Source organism: Felis catus, chromosome D2, assembly GCF_018350175.1.
Source record: "Felis catus isolate Fca126 chromosome D2, F.catus_Fca126_mat1.0, whole genome shotgun sequence".
Lineage (NCBI taxonomy): Eukaryota > Metazoa > Chordata > Mammalia > Carnivora > Felidae > Felis > Felis catus.
The window spans coordinates 21,981,424-21,993,529 of record NC_058378.1 but is presented as its reverse complement, the minus strand read 5'-3'; the positions used below and the strand labels follow the sequence as shown (position 1 = coordinate 21,993,529).

The following is a 12,106-nucleotide window of genomic DNA, read 5'->3' as shown; positions in this document are numbered from 1 at the left end:
TCTTCTTGCACACGTGGCCCCTGGGCTTAAGGTTCTTAGGCCTCTACCAGGGTTTCCTCCTAACCCAGCCCACCTTAGGTCATGATCATTTTTGTACTTGGTATAATATTTATGAAGCATGTTCCCTTTCCTGCCCTTTACAAGTGATGCACTTTGAAAAGCACCTCTCGTGGCGCCTGGGTGGCTCAGTCGGTTAAGCGTCCGACTTCAGCTCAGGTCATGATCTCGTGGTCCGTGAGTTTGAGCCCCGCATCGGGCTCTGTGCTGACAGCTCAGAGCCTGGAGCCTGCTTCAGATTCTGTGTCTCCCTCTCTCTCTGGCCCTCCCCCGTTCATGCTCTGTCTCTCTCTGTCTCAAAAATAAATAAACGTTAAAAAAAAAAAATTTGAAAAGCACCTCTGCCTCCTACAAATTCTTTTCCCTTTCTTTTTCTTCTCAGCAAAGATCATAGCACCAAGAAAGCCCTGAGGCTGTGATCATCCTATAGCTGAATAGAGCAGAAGTGCAGAGAGATAGGTTGTTGGGATTTGCCTTCTGATCTTGTGAATAAGTTTATTCTATGAATGTCCAAATTCTTATTGGTGAAGATGATGTCTCTAAGCAGCCTACAGTTGGAAAGTATAGTACCGTCAGATTCAGGCTTAAATTTAAAAAATGATAATCATGAAAACATGGAGAACACTTCTCTCTTGTGGGAAAAATATCTGAAAATCCTGGTAACAGCTTTTGCAGCCTTCCCACTGGGCTTGCTGACCTTCTCCACGTCCAGCTCTGTATTTTTTTTTTTAATTTTTTTTTCAACGTTTATTTATTTTGGGGACAGAGAGAGACAGAGCATGAACGGGGGAGGGGCAGAGAGAGAGGGAGACACACAGGATCGGAAACAGGCTCCAGGCTCTGAGCCATCAGCCCAGAGCCGGATGCGGGGCTCGAACTCACGGACCGCAAGATCGTGACCTGGCTGAAGTCGGACGCTTAACCGACTGCGCCACCCAGGCGCCCCCGTCCAGCTCTGTATTTGAAGTTCACCAAATCAGTTCAGACTAAATTGTGCTGCTGGCCACAGGGTTTAATATTTAGTGCTGTTCAGATGAAATAAAACTATTCCTTTCACTTTTTAAAAGAATAATCTCCTGAAGCATTTTATTTAGACCATCGAAATGCACTGATTCTGAGGGGTACTAACTAGCGAATTAATAGTTAAATTGTATTTCTTTAAATGTGTGTAAAATAATGAAAAAATTTATTTGATGCTCATTTCACATTCATTTTTTTGAGCTCTTACTACTTGCCAAGTTCTCAACAGGGTGATATATTCCTTGATCTCTTTATAGTCTAGAAAAGAAGACATATGTTAATAAAAATAATAATAATATAGTAATAATATAATATAACAATGTATACTTATATATAATAATATAATAAAATGTATTACCCACCTTCTCTGTGTCAGGTATTAATTTCTTTCCTTTATTAATTAGTTTAATCCATACAACTACCCTAGGAGGTGGGTGAAATTAGTATCCCTGTCCTTCAGAGGAAACTGAGGTACAGACAAGTAATTACTTATACAAGGTCACATAGGTAATTGGTACAAAGCCTGAATTTGACCCCATATATAAATTAGTAATTATAGAACTATTGGAATTAACTGAATTATTCCCCACAAAGGTTGGGAATGTAGGAGGGAGCTATAACTGGTTCAGTATCACAGAAACATGAGAAAAAATTGGGGGCATGTCCCAAGATACTGCTAGAAGATTAAGATTTCAGAGGGCCTGGGTGGCTCAGTTGGTTAAGCATGTGACTTTGGCTCAGGTCATGATCTTGTGGTTTGTGAGTTTAAGCCCTGCGTCAGGCTCTGTGCTGACAATGCAGAGCCTAAAGCCTGCTTCAGATTCTGTGTCTCTCTCTCTCTGCCCCTCCCCAGTTCATGCTCTCTCTCTCTCCCTCTCTCACATACACACACACTCTCTCTCTATTTTTCTGTCAAAAATAATAAATAATAAAATTAAGTTTTAAATAGTAAAAAAAATATTTTCAAAGATTTCAGAGGGCCTTAATGTGCCGGGCAAAGTAAGTTCAGCTTTTTATCCTGTTTGCACTGGGAAGCCATGGAAGGTTTTAAACAGAAGAGTGGTAAGATCAGACATCAGGTTTAGAAAGAGCCTAAGAGATAGTGCAAAAACTAAGTAGGTCAAAGGAGTTTGGAGGAGGGGCATTTGAAGGCTGTTACTAAGGTCTAGATGGAGAATAAAGAAGACATCTGCTTAGGGACAGATGGGAAATTGATGAACAAGGGAGAAATTTAAGAAATACTTAAAGAAGTATTGGGGTGCCTGGATGGCTCAGTCAGTTGAGTGTCCAACTCTTGATTTCGGCTCAGGTCATGATCCCAGGGTCATGGGATCAAGCTCTGCATCAGGCTCTATGTTAAGTGTAGAACCTGCTTAGGATTCTCTCTTTCTCTCCTTCGGTCTCTCTCCCCTGTGCTCGCTCTCTCTCTCTCTCTCTCTCTCTCTCTCTCTCTGTCTGTCTCTCACTGAGAAACAATACGGTGGAAATCAAAGAACAAATCCTGGGATCAATGATGTTTTAAAAAAGCTCTTTGTGAAGATACCTTACAGTCTTCCATGGGTCTTCATCTGCCATATTGTTAAGTACTCCTTAGTATAACATGTGACGATAGTCTTTCATACACATACAATAATCAACACATAAAAATTGAAAAAAAAATTCTACCTGAAATAAAATCAAGGAGTAGTCATAGCTGTGAATGGGTGTGTTCACTGAGGAAGACTATGACAAGAGTAAGGAAGGCTAAGGATGGACTCGTAGATAGAGAACCACAGATTTTAGGAGGTTGGGAGTGAAGTGTGGCTTTCTTACTCCTCTCTCCCAAACCCCGTTTGAGCAGATGCACCTAACTCAGTAAAATAAGGTGCTACGGCACCATGGATCAAAAACGCCAGACTCTCCATCTGCACCTGTTTGCTCTTCATATACAAATGCAACCTCTTTGTATTGCCTAAAGGAGAAGGCTTAACTCCCACTTATAATGATGGTATAAGTAGGCAACAGTGGAAAAAGAGGCAGACACTGCTCAGTTAGCTGAACTGTGATTATTTCTTAGCTATTCCAGACAGAATAGTCGGTCTTTCCAAAATTGATTGCTGCCAGTTGGAAAGAATTTCTCAAATCACATCCCTCTGAGCATATTTATGCAAGGTACCATTTAATGTGGGCATTTTATGACTCTCAATGAATGGAAAAGCCCCAATTTGGTTTCTCTAAATGCAAAATAAATCTTCTTGACGATGCACATGTATTTTTAATAAAATACTTAAATGCTTGTGGAGCACTGAGAATACCAGTGTCTTAGAGTATAACAAACAGGGAAGAGATTGGGAGGAATGAGCTCAGAGATTTAATGCATAGGTGGTGTAGAGGAGGGACCAGATCAGACAGGCCCTAATAGCCCATCACAATGACTTAGGGTTTTACTAGGAATGAGATGAGAAGCTATGACGGTGAGTAGAAATTGTACATTAAAATACTTAAAATCAGGGCTCCTAGGTGGCTCAGTAAGCTAAGCATCCAACTCTCGATTTTGGCTCAGGTCATGATCTCACCGTTCATGAGATTGAGCCTCACGCCTCTCCCTCCCTCTCTCTGCCCCTCCCCTGCTCATGCTCACGCTCTCTCTCTCTCTCTCTCTCTCTCTCCCCCTCCCCTTCTCCTCCCTCTCTCCCTCTCTCTCTCAAAATAAATAAATAAATACAATACTTAAAATGATTCAATTTCTTTAAAAAATCTAATTAATAGATGTAGTACAATAGCCATTGGAAACTGCTGCATTATTGCTTAGGCACATTGACTCAAAACATGAAAAGTTTCTTAATATTTAGATTTTAAAAATATTTTCTATATGTTTTTTTTTAGCTTGGAATTAATCCTCTACCACTAAAGTTGGGAGTAATGTTACTTCAGTTAAGCTAATTGTACTGAGAACTGATTAGAGAAAATTATTTCCATGCCTCCTACATTAAGCACCATTCTGATTTCTAATGCAGTATCCCAAGCTCCTCAGCATCAAGAAAGAAGTCTGCAGGGTGCCTGGATGGCTCAGTCAGTTAAGCATCTGACTCTTGATTTCGGTTCAGGTCATGATCTCACAGTTTGTGAGTTCAAGCCCCACATCGGGCTCTGTGCTGACAGCACGGAGCCTGCTTGGGATTTTCTGTCTTTCTTTCTCTCTCTCTCTCTCTCTCTGTCTCTCTCAAAAATAAATAAACAAGAAAGAAAGAAAGAAAGAAAGAAAGAAAGAAAGAAAGAAAGAAAGAAAGAAAGAAAGACAGACAAAGGAAAGAAAGACAAAGGAAAGAAAGAGAAAAGAAAGAAAGAAAGAGAAAGGTGCCTGTAAAGTAGGCAAGTCAGTTCTGGTCACCAAAACAGGATCTTCTTCATCATGCATGGAGCAGCTTTGGGGTTTCCATATGACTCCCATACAAGTGGTTATGCTGAGCTTTATCAGTGGGAGTCCAGGCAGTGTGCGAGCACTGACAGCTCCGTTTGTGGAACAGAATGTGACCAGAGTAAGCTCTTTAGGGCATCACGTCCCTGGTGAGATGTCTTCACCTTCCACAATCAGCTATGGCCTAGCCATTCCCTTTTCAAATTCAAATATACCCATTTGTAACATGTCTTCATCAGATGGGGCCGCTATAACGAGAATACCATAGAGTGGACAAACTTCCATTTCTCACAGTTCTGAAAGTTGGGAAGTCCAAGATCAAAATGCCAGCAGATCCCTTGTGTGGTAAGGGACCTCTTGCTGGTTTGCAGATGGCTATCTCATACCTTCTTGTTGTAATCTTCACATGGCAGAGGGCAGAGAGAAGAGGCGAGCTCTCTCCTGCCTCTTCCTATAAGGGCACTAATCCCATTCATGAGGACTCCACCTAATTACCTGTGACCTAAGTACCTCCCAAAGGCCACATCTCCAAATGCCATCACACTGGGGGTTGGGGTTTCAGCATATGAATTTGGAGGGACACAGACATTCAGTCTGTAGCATGGAGTCACCATAAAGATACAATAGCGCATCGCACATGAGATACAGATCCTTGAAACCATGGACCCCCATGTTCCCCTGCCCTCCCCCCCCCCCCCCGTGCATACTGAGAAATGGTTTTAAAACTCTATGCTCTTCCTTGTGGTGATCTGGTGCTGCCAGTGTCCTCATAAACAGAGATTGATTGTGGCACTGAAATGACATGGTGGTGTCTCTTGCAATGTGGCCTTCTAGAAGAGTATCTGGATATCCTTATTTTAAACACATAGTTATACACACATATATATGATACATATATAATCATATATATGTGTAAAAATATATTTTTTAATAGATAGGACTTATGTCCTTCAGTGGTCAGAGGATATTAATTTGGGAAACAACTTACTGCTTTGTCTAAATCAGTTGTTTTCAAATTATGGGACTCTAGCTAGTTGGGCAGCAGCCTTTAGCTACAGTATATACACCTGGATCAAGTTCATGCGTCCCAGACCTCCTGAAGACCAGCCTCTTCGTCTTTAGTGGTTCTGTGCTTCCCACCTCTGTCATGCGTTCTGATGCTCATCCACTGCCTGGCATTATCATTAAGCCACTTTGTGTTTTTTTCTACCTCAGTTTTATGCTTTTAGAGAATAGAGTGTTCATCTTATGTGGATCCTGAGAAACTTAACAGGAACCCATGGGGGAGGGGAAGGAAAAAAAAAGAGGTTAGAGTGGGAGAGAGAGCCAAAGCATAAGAGACTCTTAAAAACTGAGAACAAACTGAGGGCTGATGGGGGGTGGGAGGGAGGGGAGGGTGGGTGATGGGTATTGAGGAGGGCACCTGTTGGGATGAGCACTGGGTGTTGTATGGAAACCAATTTGACAATAAATTTCATATATTTAAAAAAAAGAGAGAAAATAGAGTGTTCTGTAAATCCTAGTCCACATCTGTCTGCAGAACACTCTCCCTAACCCTCCCCCAGAAGCCACACCATCACTCTGTCCAGACTGCCGGCTGTGCCATGTTTACTTCCTATCTTGAAAAGTTGGTGTGAGAATAAAATGAGTTGATGCAAGAGAGAGTCCTTTGGGAAGTTCCTAACTACTTACATGTGACATGGTACTATTTTTTAGTACCCCCCCCCACACACACACACACTCTCTCTCTCACACACACACACACACACACACACACACACGTGGGGAAAACACTTATTTTTTGCCATCTCAAAAAGACAGGTTAAATAATACTTTTGCTTCTATTTAGGGTAGCTGTTACTATAAGTATACTTATGAGGTTTCTTTTCTAAAAAATATAACTACAGATGGGATACACACCTCTCCATGTGGGCTGCCACTATGGAAACATCAAGATTGTTAACTTCCTGCTCCAGCATTCTGCAAAAGTTAATGCCAAAACAAAGGTAAACTCTTTTCTCCTTTGTATCCACCAAAGTCATTGATTTTTGTGTCCAAGGAAGTAAATGTCCTTTTTTCCACCTTCCTTCTGCAGAATGGGTATACGCCGTTACATCAAGCAGCTCAGCAGGGACACACACATATAATAAATGTCTTGCTTCAGAACAATGCTTCCCCCAATGAACTCACTGTGGTAAGGGGGAAGGGAAGGGAAGAGGGAGGCTAAGGGAGGAGGGAGGAGATGAACCTGGATACTGGAATCTTCTTACATTTTTTATCGGGCACCAATGTTGCTGTTTTACTTTCATTGATAGGTATAAACAGAGCATTCAGTGGAATGCAGGGCAGAGACAATAGCTATATTGTGAGCTTTCCAGAGAGAGAAAGATGTAATTAGATGTTTCATACTTAGAAACTACAAATCCATTGCCAACTAGTAGGAAATACATATATAAAATGAAAAACGTTTGTTTCTTTGATGATTTAGAACGTTAATAAGCCTCTTGGGTTCCGTGTGTAGAAGCCGAGTCTCTGCTGCGTGAGTGGGAACAGGTTAGGTGGGTTTTGTGCAAGGTATGTGTCTAATGAAATAGTGTTTTGTGTATGACAGTGGGTGGGGCCAATGAGACACTCGCCTTCTGTTTAGTATGGGCGAAACATGTGGGAGCACACAGACACTAAGACATGGGGAATGACTTGTTAATTCCTTGTCCTCATTTCCCTCTGGCCAGAATGGGAACACTGCCCTCGCCATTGCCCGGAGGCTGGGCTACATCTCAGTGGTCGACACCCTGAAAGTAGTGACTGAGGAAACCATGACCACAACTGTAAGTAGCAGATGCTGGCCCTTGTCCCCTCGTAGCCAGCTCTCAGGCTGTAGATTTTCTGGGGCTTTTGGGAGATGAACCTACTTTCCCCTCTTCACAGACTAAGCGCCATGTTTCCAAATGCTGTCCCTCTCATTTCTGATATTGAGAAACTAAATGCTAAAAATACCTTTTTAAAATTTGCATTAGGAACTATGGAGTTTTTCATTCCACGTAAAGCTAAATGTATGTATTTATTTGTTTTGCTGTAAAAATAGTTTCAATGAAGTGAAGGCAGAAATATTTTCACATTCTTCTTTGGCAGTGTAGGAAAGTTGAAGATAAGTTGGTTCTTTACGATGTTGTGACTCACAAATGATAATGGATACGTTGCTATCATTGTGAAAACAGTTTTTACGTTGTTGCAAAACTAAAACATTAGGGAGAGGATCGAAATGGATTTTTATCACCACCCTCACCACTCTTCCAGTCAGCTATTGGCGTTTTCGTAGGAAAAACAATAGGATGTTTTATTAAAATTATAAATAAATCTTTACCAGGGAGCCTTATTGCGTCAGATACATTTTTACAAGCTGCAGCCTCTAGGATAAGTCATTTCTTATTAACACCATCTGGAGCCTTTGAACTGCATCAGGATTTGGTAACTTTGGAATCAAGAGCTGATATTGCGCCATTATCACAGGCTTATTGCAGTTATTCCTGACTCCATGACTCAACACACATGCCTGAGATTGGCTCTGTACAATGTAAATTTAGGACTCTGGAACACTGGGAATTATCGACTCTGCCTCCTTGTCTCATCCACCACCTTCCGATGTGAAGAAAGGCATAGTTAGCATCTGCAAACAGTTTGTGTACACAGTGCTTCACGTAAAAGAACACAGGTTGAGGGTCTCTGCAGCAACCCGCTGGCTGAGTTATATACAGGGTTTACAAACTAAAACAATAAGCCTGCTGATCACAAGAGAGAAGGTATGCTATTTGCCAAAGAGAATGCAGTAGCTTCAATGGACTAGAGCAATGGTTATCAACCAGGGTACATTTCTAGCTTCAAGATACAGTTTTTATGCAGATAAATTACCCTGTATTGCTTTTATATACCTCTTGAGTATTTCATGATCTTAAAATCTGGTATTAAATTCTTGGGAAACGAGTTTAAACAAATAATGTTTATTAACCTTAATCTTAAAAGTATTCCATCTAGCTCTCTGTAGGGTATGAAACAAGAGGGAGAAGGACAAGGTAAAACAATGGTCAAGTGTCACAATGCTATAAAAGATTTGAAGTCACTGTAATAAATATATAGAACTTCTTTTCCAGTGTTGGAAAATTGAAACTTGTATAATAGTTCAAAATATAAATCTTGGGGCACCAGGATGGTTCAGTCGATTGACTGTACGACTTTGGCTCAGGTCATGATCTCATGGCTCATGAGTTCGAGCCCTGCGTCGGGCTCTGTGCTGACAGCTCGGAGCCTGGAGCCTGCTTCAGATTCTGTGTCTCCCTCTTTCTCTGCCCCTGACCCACTCACATTCTGTCTCTGTCTCTCTCAAAAATAAACATTAAAAATTTTTTTCAAAATATAAATCTTATTTATCAAATGTAAAAAACTTTCTCACCCATCAGGAAATTTCAGAATGTTTCTTTAATATCAAAAACAGCTTGAGAAGGGGTGCCTGGCTGTCTCAGTCGGTAGAGCATGTAACTCTTGATCTTGAGGTTGTGGGTTCGAGCCCCGTGTTGGGTGTAGAGATTACTTAAAAATAAAATCTTAAAAAAAAAAAAACTTGAGGAGAAAATAAAGTTAAAAACAGAGAAAGTAAAGTGATAGCCTCAGGATATCTACTGAAAGAGAAGTGTTTCAAGGCTCTGGTTTCTAGTGAAAGACAGAAACGTATGGGAGTCAGGCCATAGCCTTCAGTGTCATCAGCTGAGTTGACTGGTAATTTCTTCAAGAGAGAGAAGACGGGACTTGTGCTGACAGGAAAGGTCCAGTTTGCCTAATGAAGTGAATGAGGCTTCCACCAAATGAAGTGGTCCCGTAGGTTAGGAAAGAGTCCATTGTCCCTAAGACTTAGTCCATCATTGTGGTATTTGAGACTTTATCTCAAGCTAAGACACAACCTTGTCAACTCTGCCTTAGCAGATACATGTAACCTGGCACAGATGAGGACTGACACAGCTCAGGGTGGAGTCTGTGATCTCAAGCTCACAGGGTGGCCTGCACTGCTGGTGGTCTTTGCACAGCCAGTTGCTGGGGCCCCAGCAGCCATTGGCTCCATAAACAGACGTCTCTTTTTTCAAAACGCTTAAAGAGAAGATTCATCTTCCCCATGAGTATAACATATGATGTGGCAATTCTAAGAAAGATGCTTCAGTTAATGACATTACAGTCCTGGCAGAGTAGAAAACTGAGTAGCTAGAAGCTGACACTCAAAAGATGAATTAAGCATTTAAATTGCATTGTTTAAAATATTCAGTTTCCCTCATTAGCAAAAAACAGAGCATGTCTCTCAGATACTGGTTTCTAATACTGTTCTATAGTAAAGGGAATCAGGGCTTCCTTGGGAAATGACTGAATCCAGATCTGGAGAAGGAAATACACAAGATGAACGTCTTGTAGTGCCAAAAAGTAAGGAAGTGTCTGCTTCCACAAATAAGCAAATAAACACACACACTCACAATGACGAGGCTATGTCACAGGGACACAGGAATCAACTGAAAGGGTTCCCAATGGCCAAAGCTGGAACAATGTAAGATAGATAGAAAGAGAGAGAGACAGACTGACAGACACACAGAGAGACTTGGAGTATAGTGCAAAGTATAAAGTAAATATCCGTGAGTCCATATGATATAGATAAATGAATAAGTAGGGAAGAAGAGACAAACCAGGGAAAAAAAGTCAAACAATTTATGAAAATACCCACAAGGAGGTGGAGAACAGAATTCTCTACTGCTTAAGTGTGGGCTGGGTATAGTGTTTTCCCTCCAGTGAAGACAGTCTGTGGAAGGGGGTGGAGAACAGAGTAACTTTACAATGGAGAAACCTAACAAGCACTGCCTCAGCCAGGTGACCAAGCCTAATACCAACGCTGGTAAATCATGTTGATAGTATATTGGCACTTTACCTCTGTGGTCTTCCACCCCAAAACATGTGACCCAGTCCAGTCATGATAAAAACATGAGGCAAATCCCAATTGGGGGACATTCTACAAAATACCTGACCAGCTCACTTCTAAACGGTGAAGGTCATTAAAAGCCAGGAAAGTCTGAGACACTGTCACAGCCAAAGGAGCCTAAGGAGGCCTGCCAGCTAAAGATAATGTGGTATCCTGATGGGTCCTAGAACAGAAAAGGGACATTTGGTAAAACCTAAGGAAATCTGAATAAAATATAGAGTTTAATTGATAGTAATATGTGAGTATTGGTTCAGTAATTGTGACAAATGTACCATAGTTTTAACAACCTAGCTTTTTTTCCAGTTGCCTTATTTAAGTATCTTCCCTTGTTCCATTAGCCTTTCCTATGCTCAGGATAAAAAGAGGACTTGTTTTACAACTAAATCATTAAGTCACTAATATTTTTTAACAAGTTATGTTGTTGGTGTCTTTGGATGGACATAGTCTATATAGGTAAAAAGTCATCAAAGAGCAAGTAAAAGATTCACTAAGGCCTTTGCTCTGTAATCTACAGTTCTTTAAAATTGTGTAGGGGTTAAAATGATCTTCAAATGCATTACCTCTAAAATATTTTCTGCAAGGCATAGTTGCACAAATTATATAATTTATACAATCTTGATGTTTTGTATTTAAGCTAGGAATCAAAATGTACATATAGAAGGCCAAGACAAAAATCAATGGCTGGCATGGCACAGGAATAAAGACACAATGCTTGCTGTTCATTTGGCTTATCTTCAGCCAAGACTTTTAGTGGAATGAGGTGGCAGGTTCATGAGACCATGAAAAAGTGTAACAATGGACAAGGAGAGGCAATATCTCCCTTCTCTTTTCCTTTGAACAGCCTTATTATGGACCTAAATCTTTTAAGCCGGTTTGCTTTGCCACTAAAATTTGTTCACCTTGTATTTGTTCTTATCAGTGTATCTATGGTGAGGACCTTAATGCTAAGGGACAGTTTTGATGTCGTTTTATATGTGGGAGCTTCAAGATATTCAGCACATAAGTCCTGTAATAAATCAACTGATTAATTTAGAAAGAAATAGTGTCATTAAAATGTTCAGTCTGCTTACACTAAAGTACTGCTTTTTTGTTGTTGTTACTAGACTATCATAGAGAAGCACAAAATGAATGTTCCAGAAACGATGAATGAAGTTCTTGATATGTCTGATGATGAAGGTACGAAACCCACCCTTATGTTCGTAATTAAGTGTGACTTCATATTTGTTTCCTGAAGAACGTTTATTGCAAAAATGTTTTTAGAAATGTTCATGTTTTTTGTTGTCGTATAAAGAGTATGCATTTTTCACACACTTACACTGTTCACTTAAATCATGCAGTTCGTAAAGCCAACGCCCCTGAAATGCTCAGTGATGGCGAATATATCTCAGATGTTGAAGAAGGTATTTGTAACTTTTTACTGGATGAAATTTAACTACCAGCTTTACCTTCCATTTCCTATCTTTGAAATGTAACACTTCCTTGAGTTACTAACTTTTCACTTAACTTACAATTATTAACTTACATATCATTTAAAAGATGTGCGTTTGGAATTAGTGTCGTTTCTTTGAAGCCCCTCTGCTTGAACCCATTTTCCAACTTGAAAATACAAATGTCACTATATGAAT

The 12,106-nt window shown here is 40.5% G+C and overlaps 1 protein-coding gene across 32 annotated transcripts in view; it reads left to right on the top strand.

The window, feature by feature from the left end:
• Positions 1–12,106, top strand: part of ANK3 (ankyrin 3) — a 682,576-nt gene that overhangs the window by 545,834 nt on the left and 124,636 nt on the right. For 23 of the 32 annotated variants that reach the window (XM_045040024.1, XM_045040003.1, XM_045040008.1 and 20 more), the window contains 5 exons: positions 6,382–6,480; positions 6,570–6,668; positions 7,207–7,302; positions 11,585–11,657; positions 11,819–11,881. In XM_045040024.1, the coding sequence (XP_044895959.1) occupies positions 6,382–6,480; positions 6,570–6,668; positions 7,207–7,302; positions 11,585–11,657; positions 11,819–11,881 (430 nt within the window). The remainder of the gene's footprint in view (positions 1–6,381; positions 6,481–6,569; positions 6,669–7,206; positions 7,303–11,584; positions 11,658–11,818; positions 11,882–12,106) is intronic. The other 9 variants (XM_045040015.1, XM_045040009.1, XM_045040021.1 and 6 more) reach the window with 1 other exon arrangement.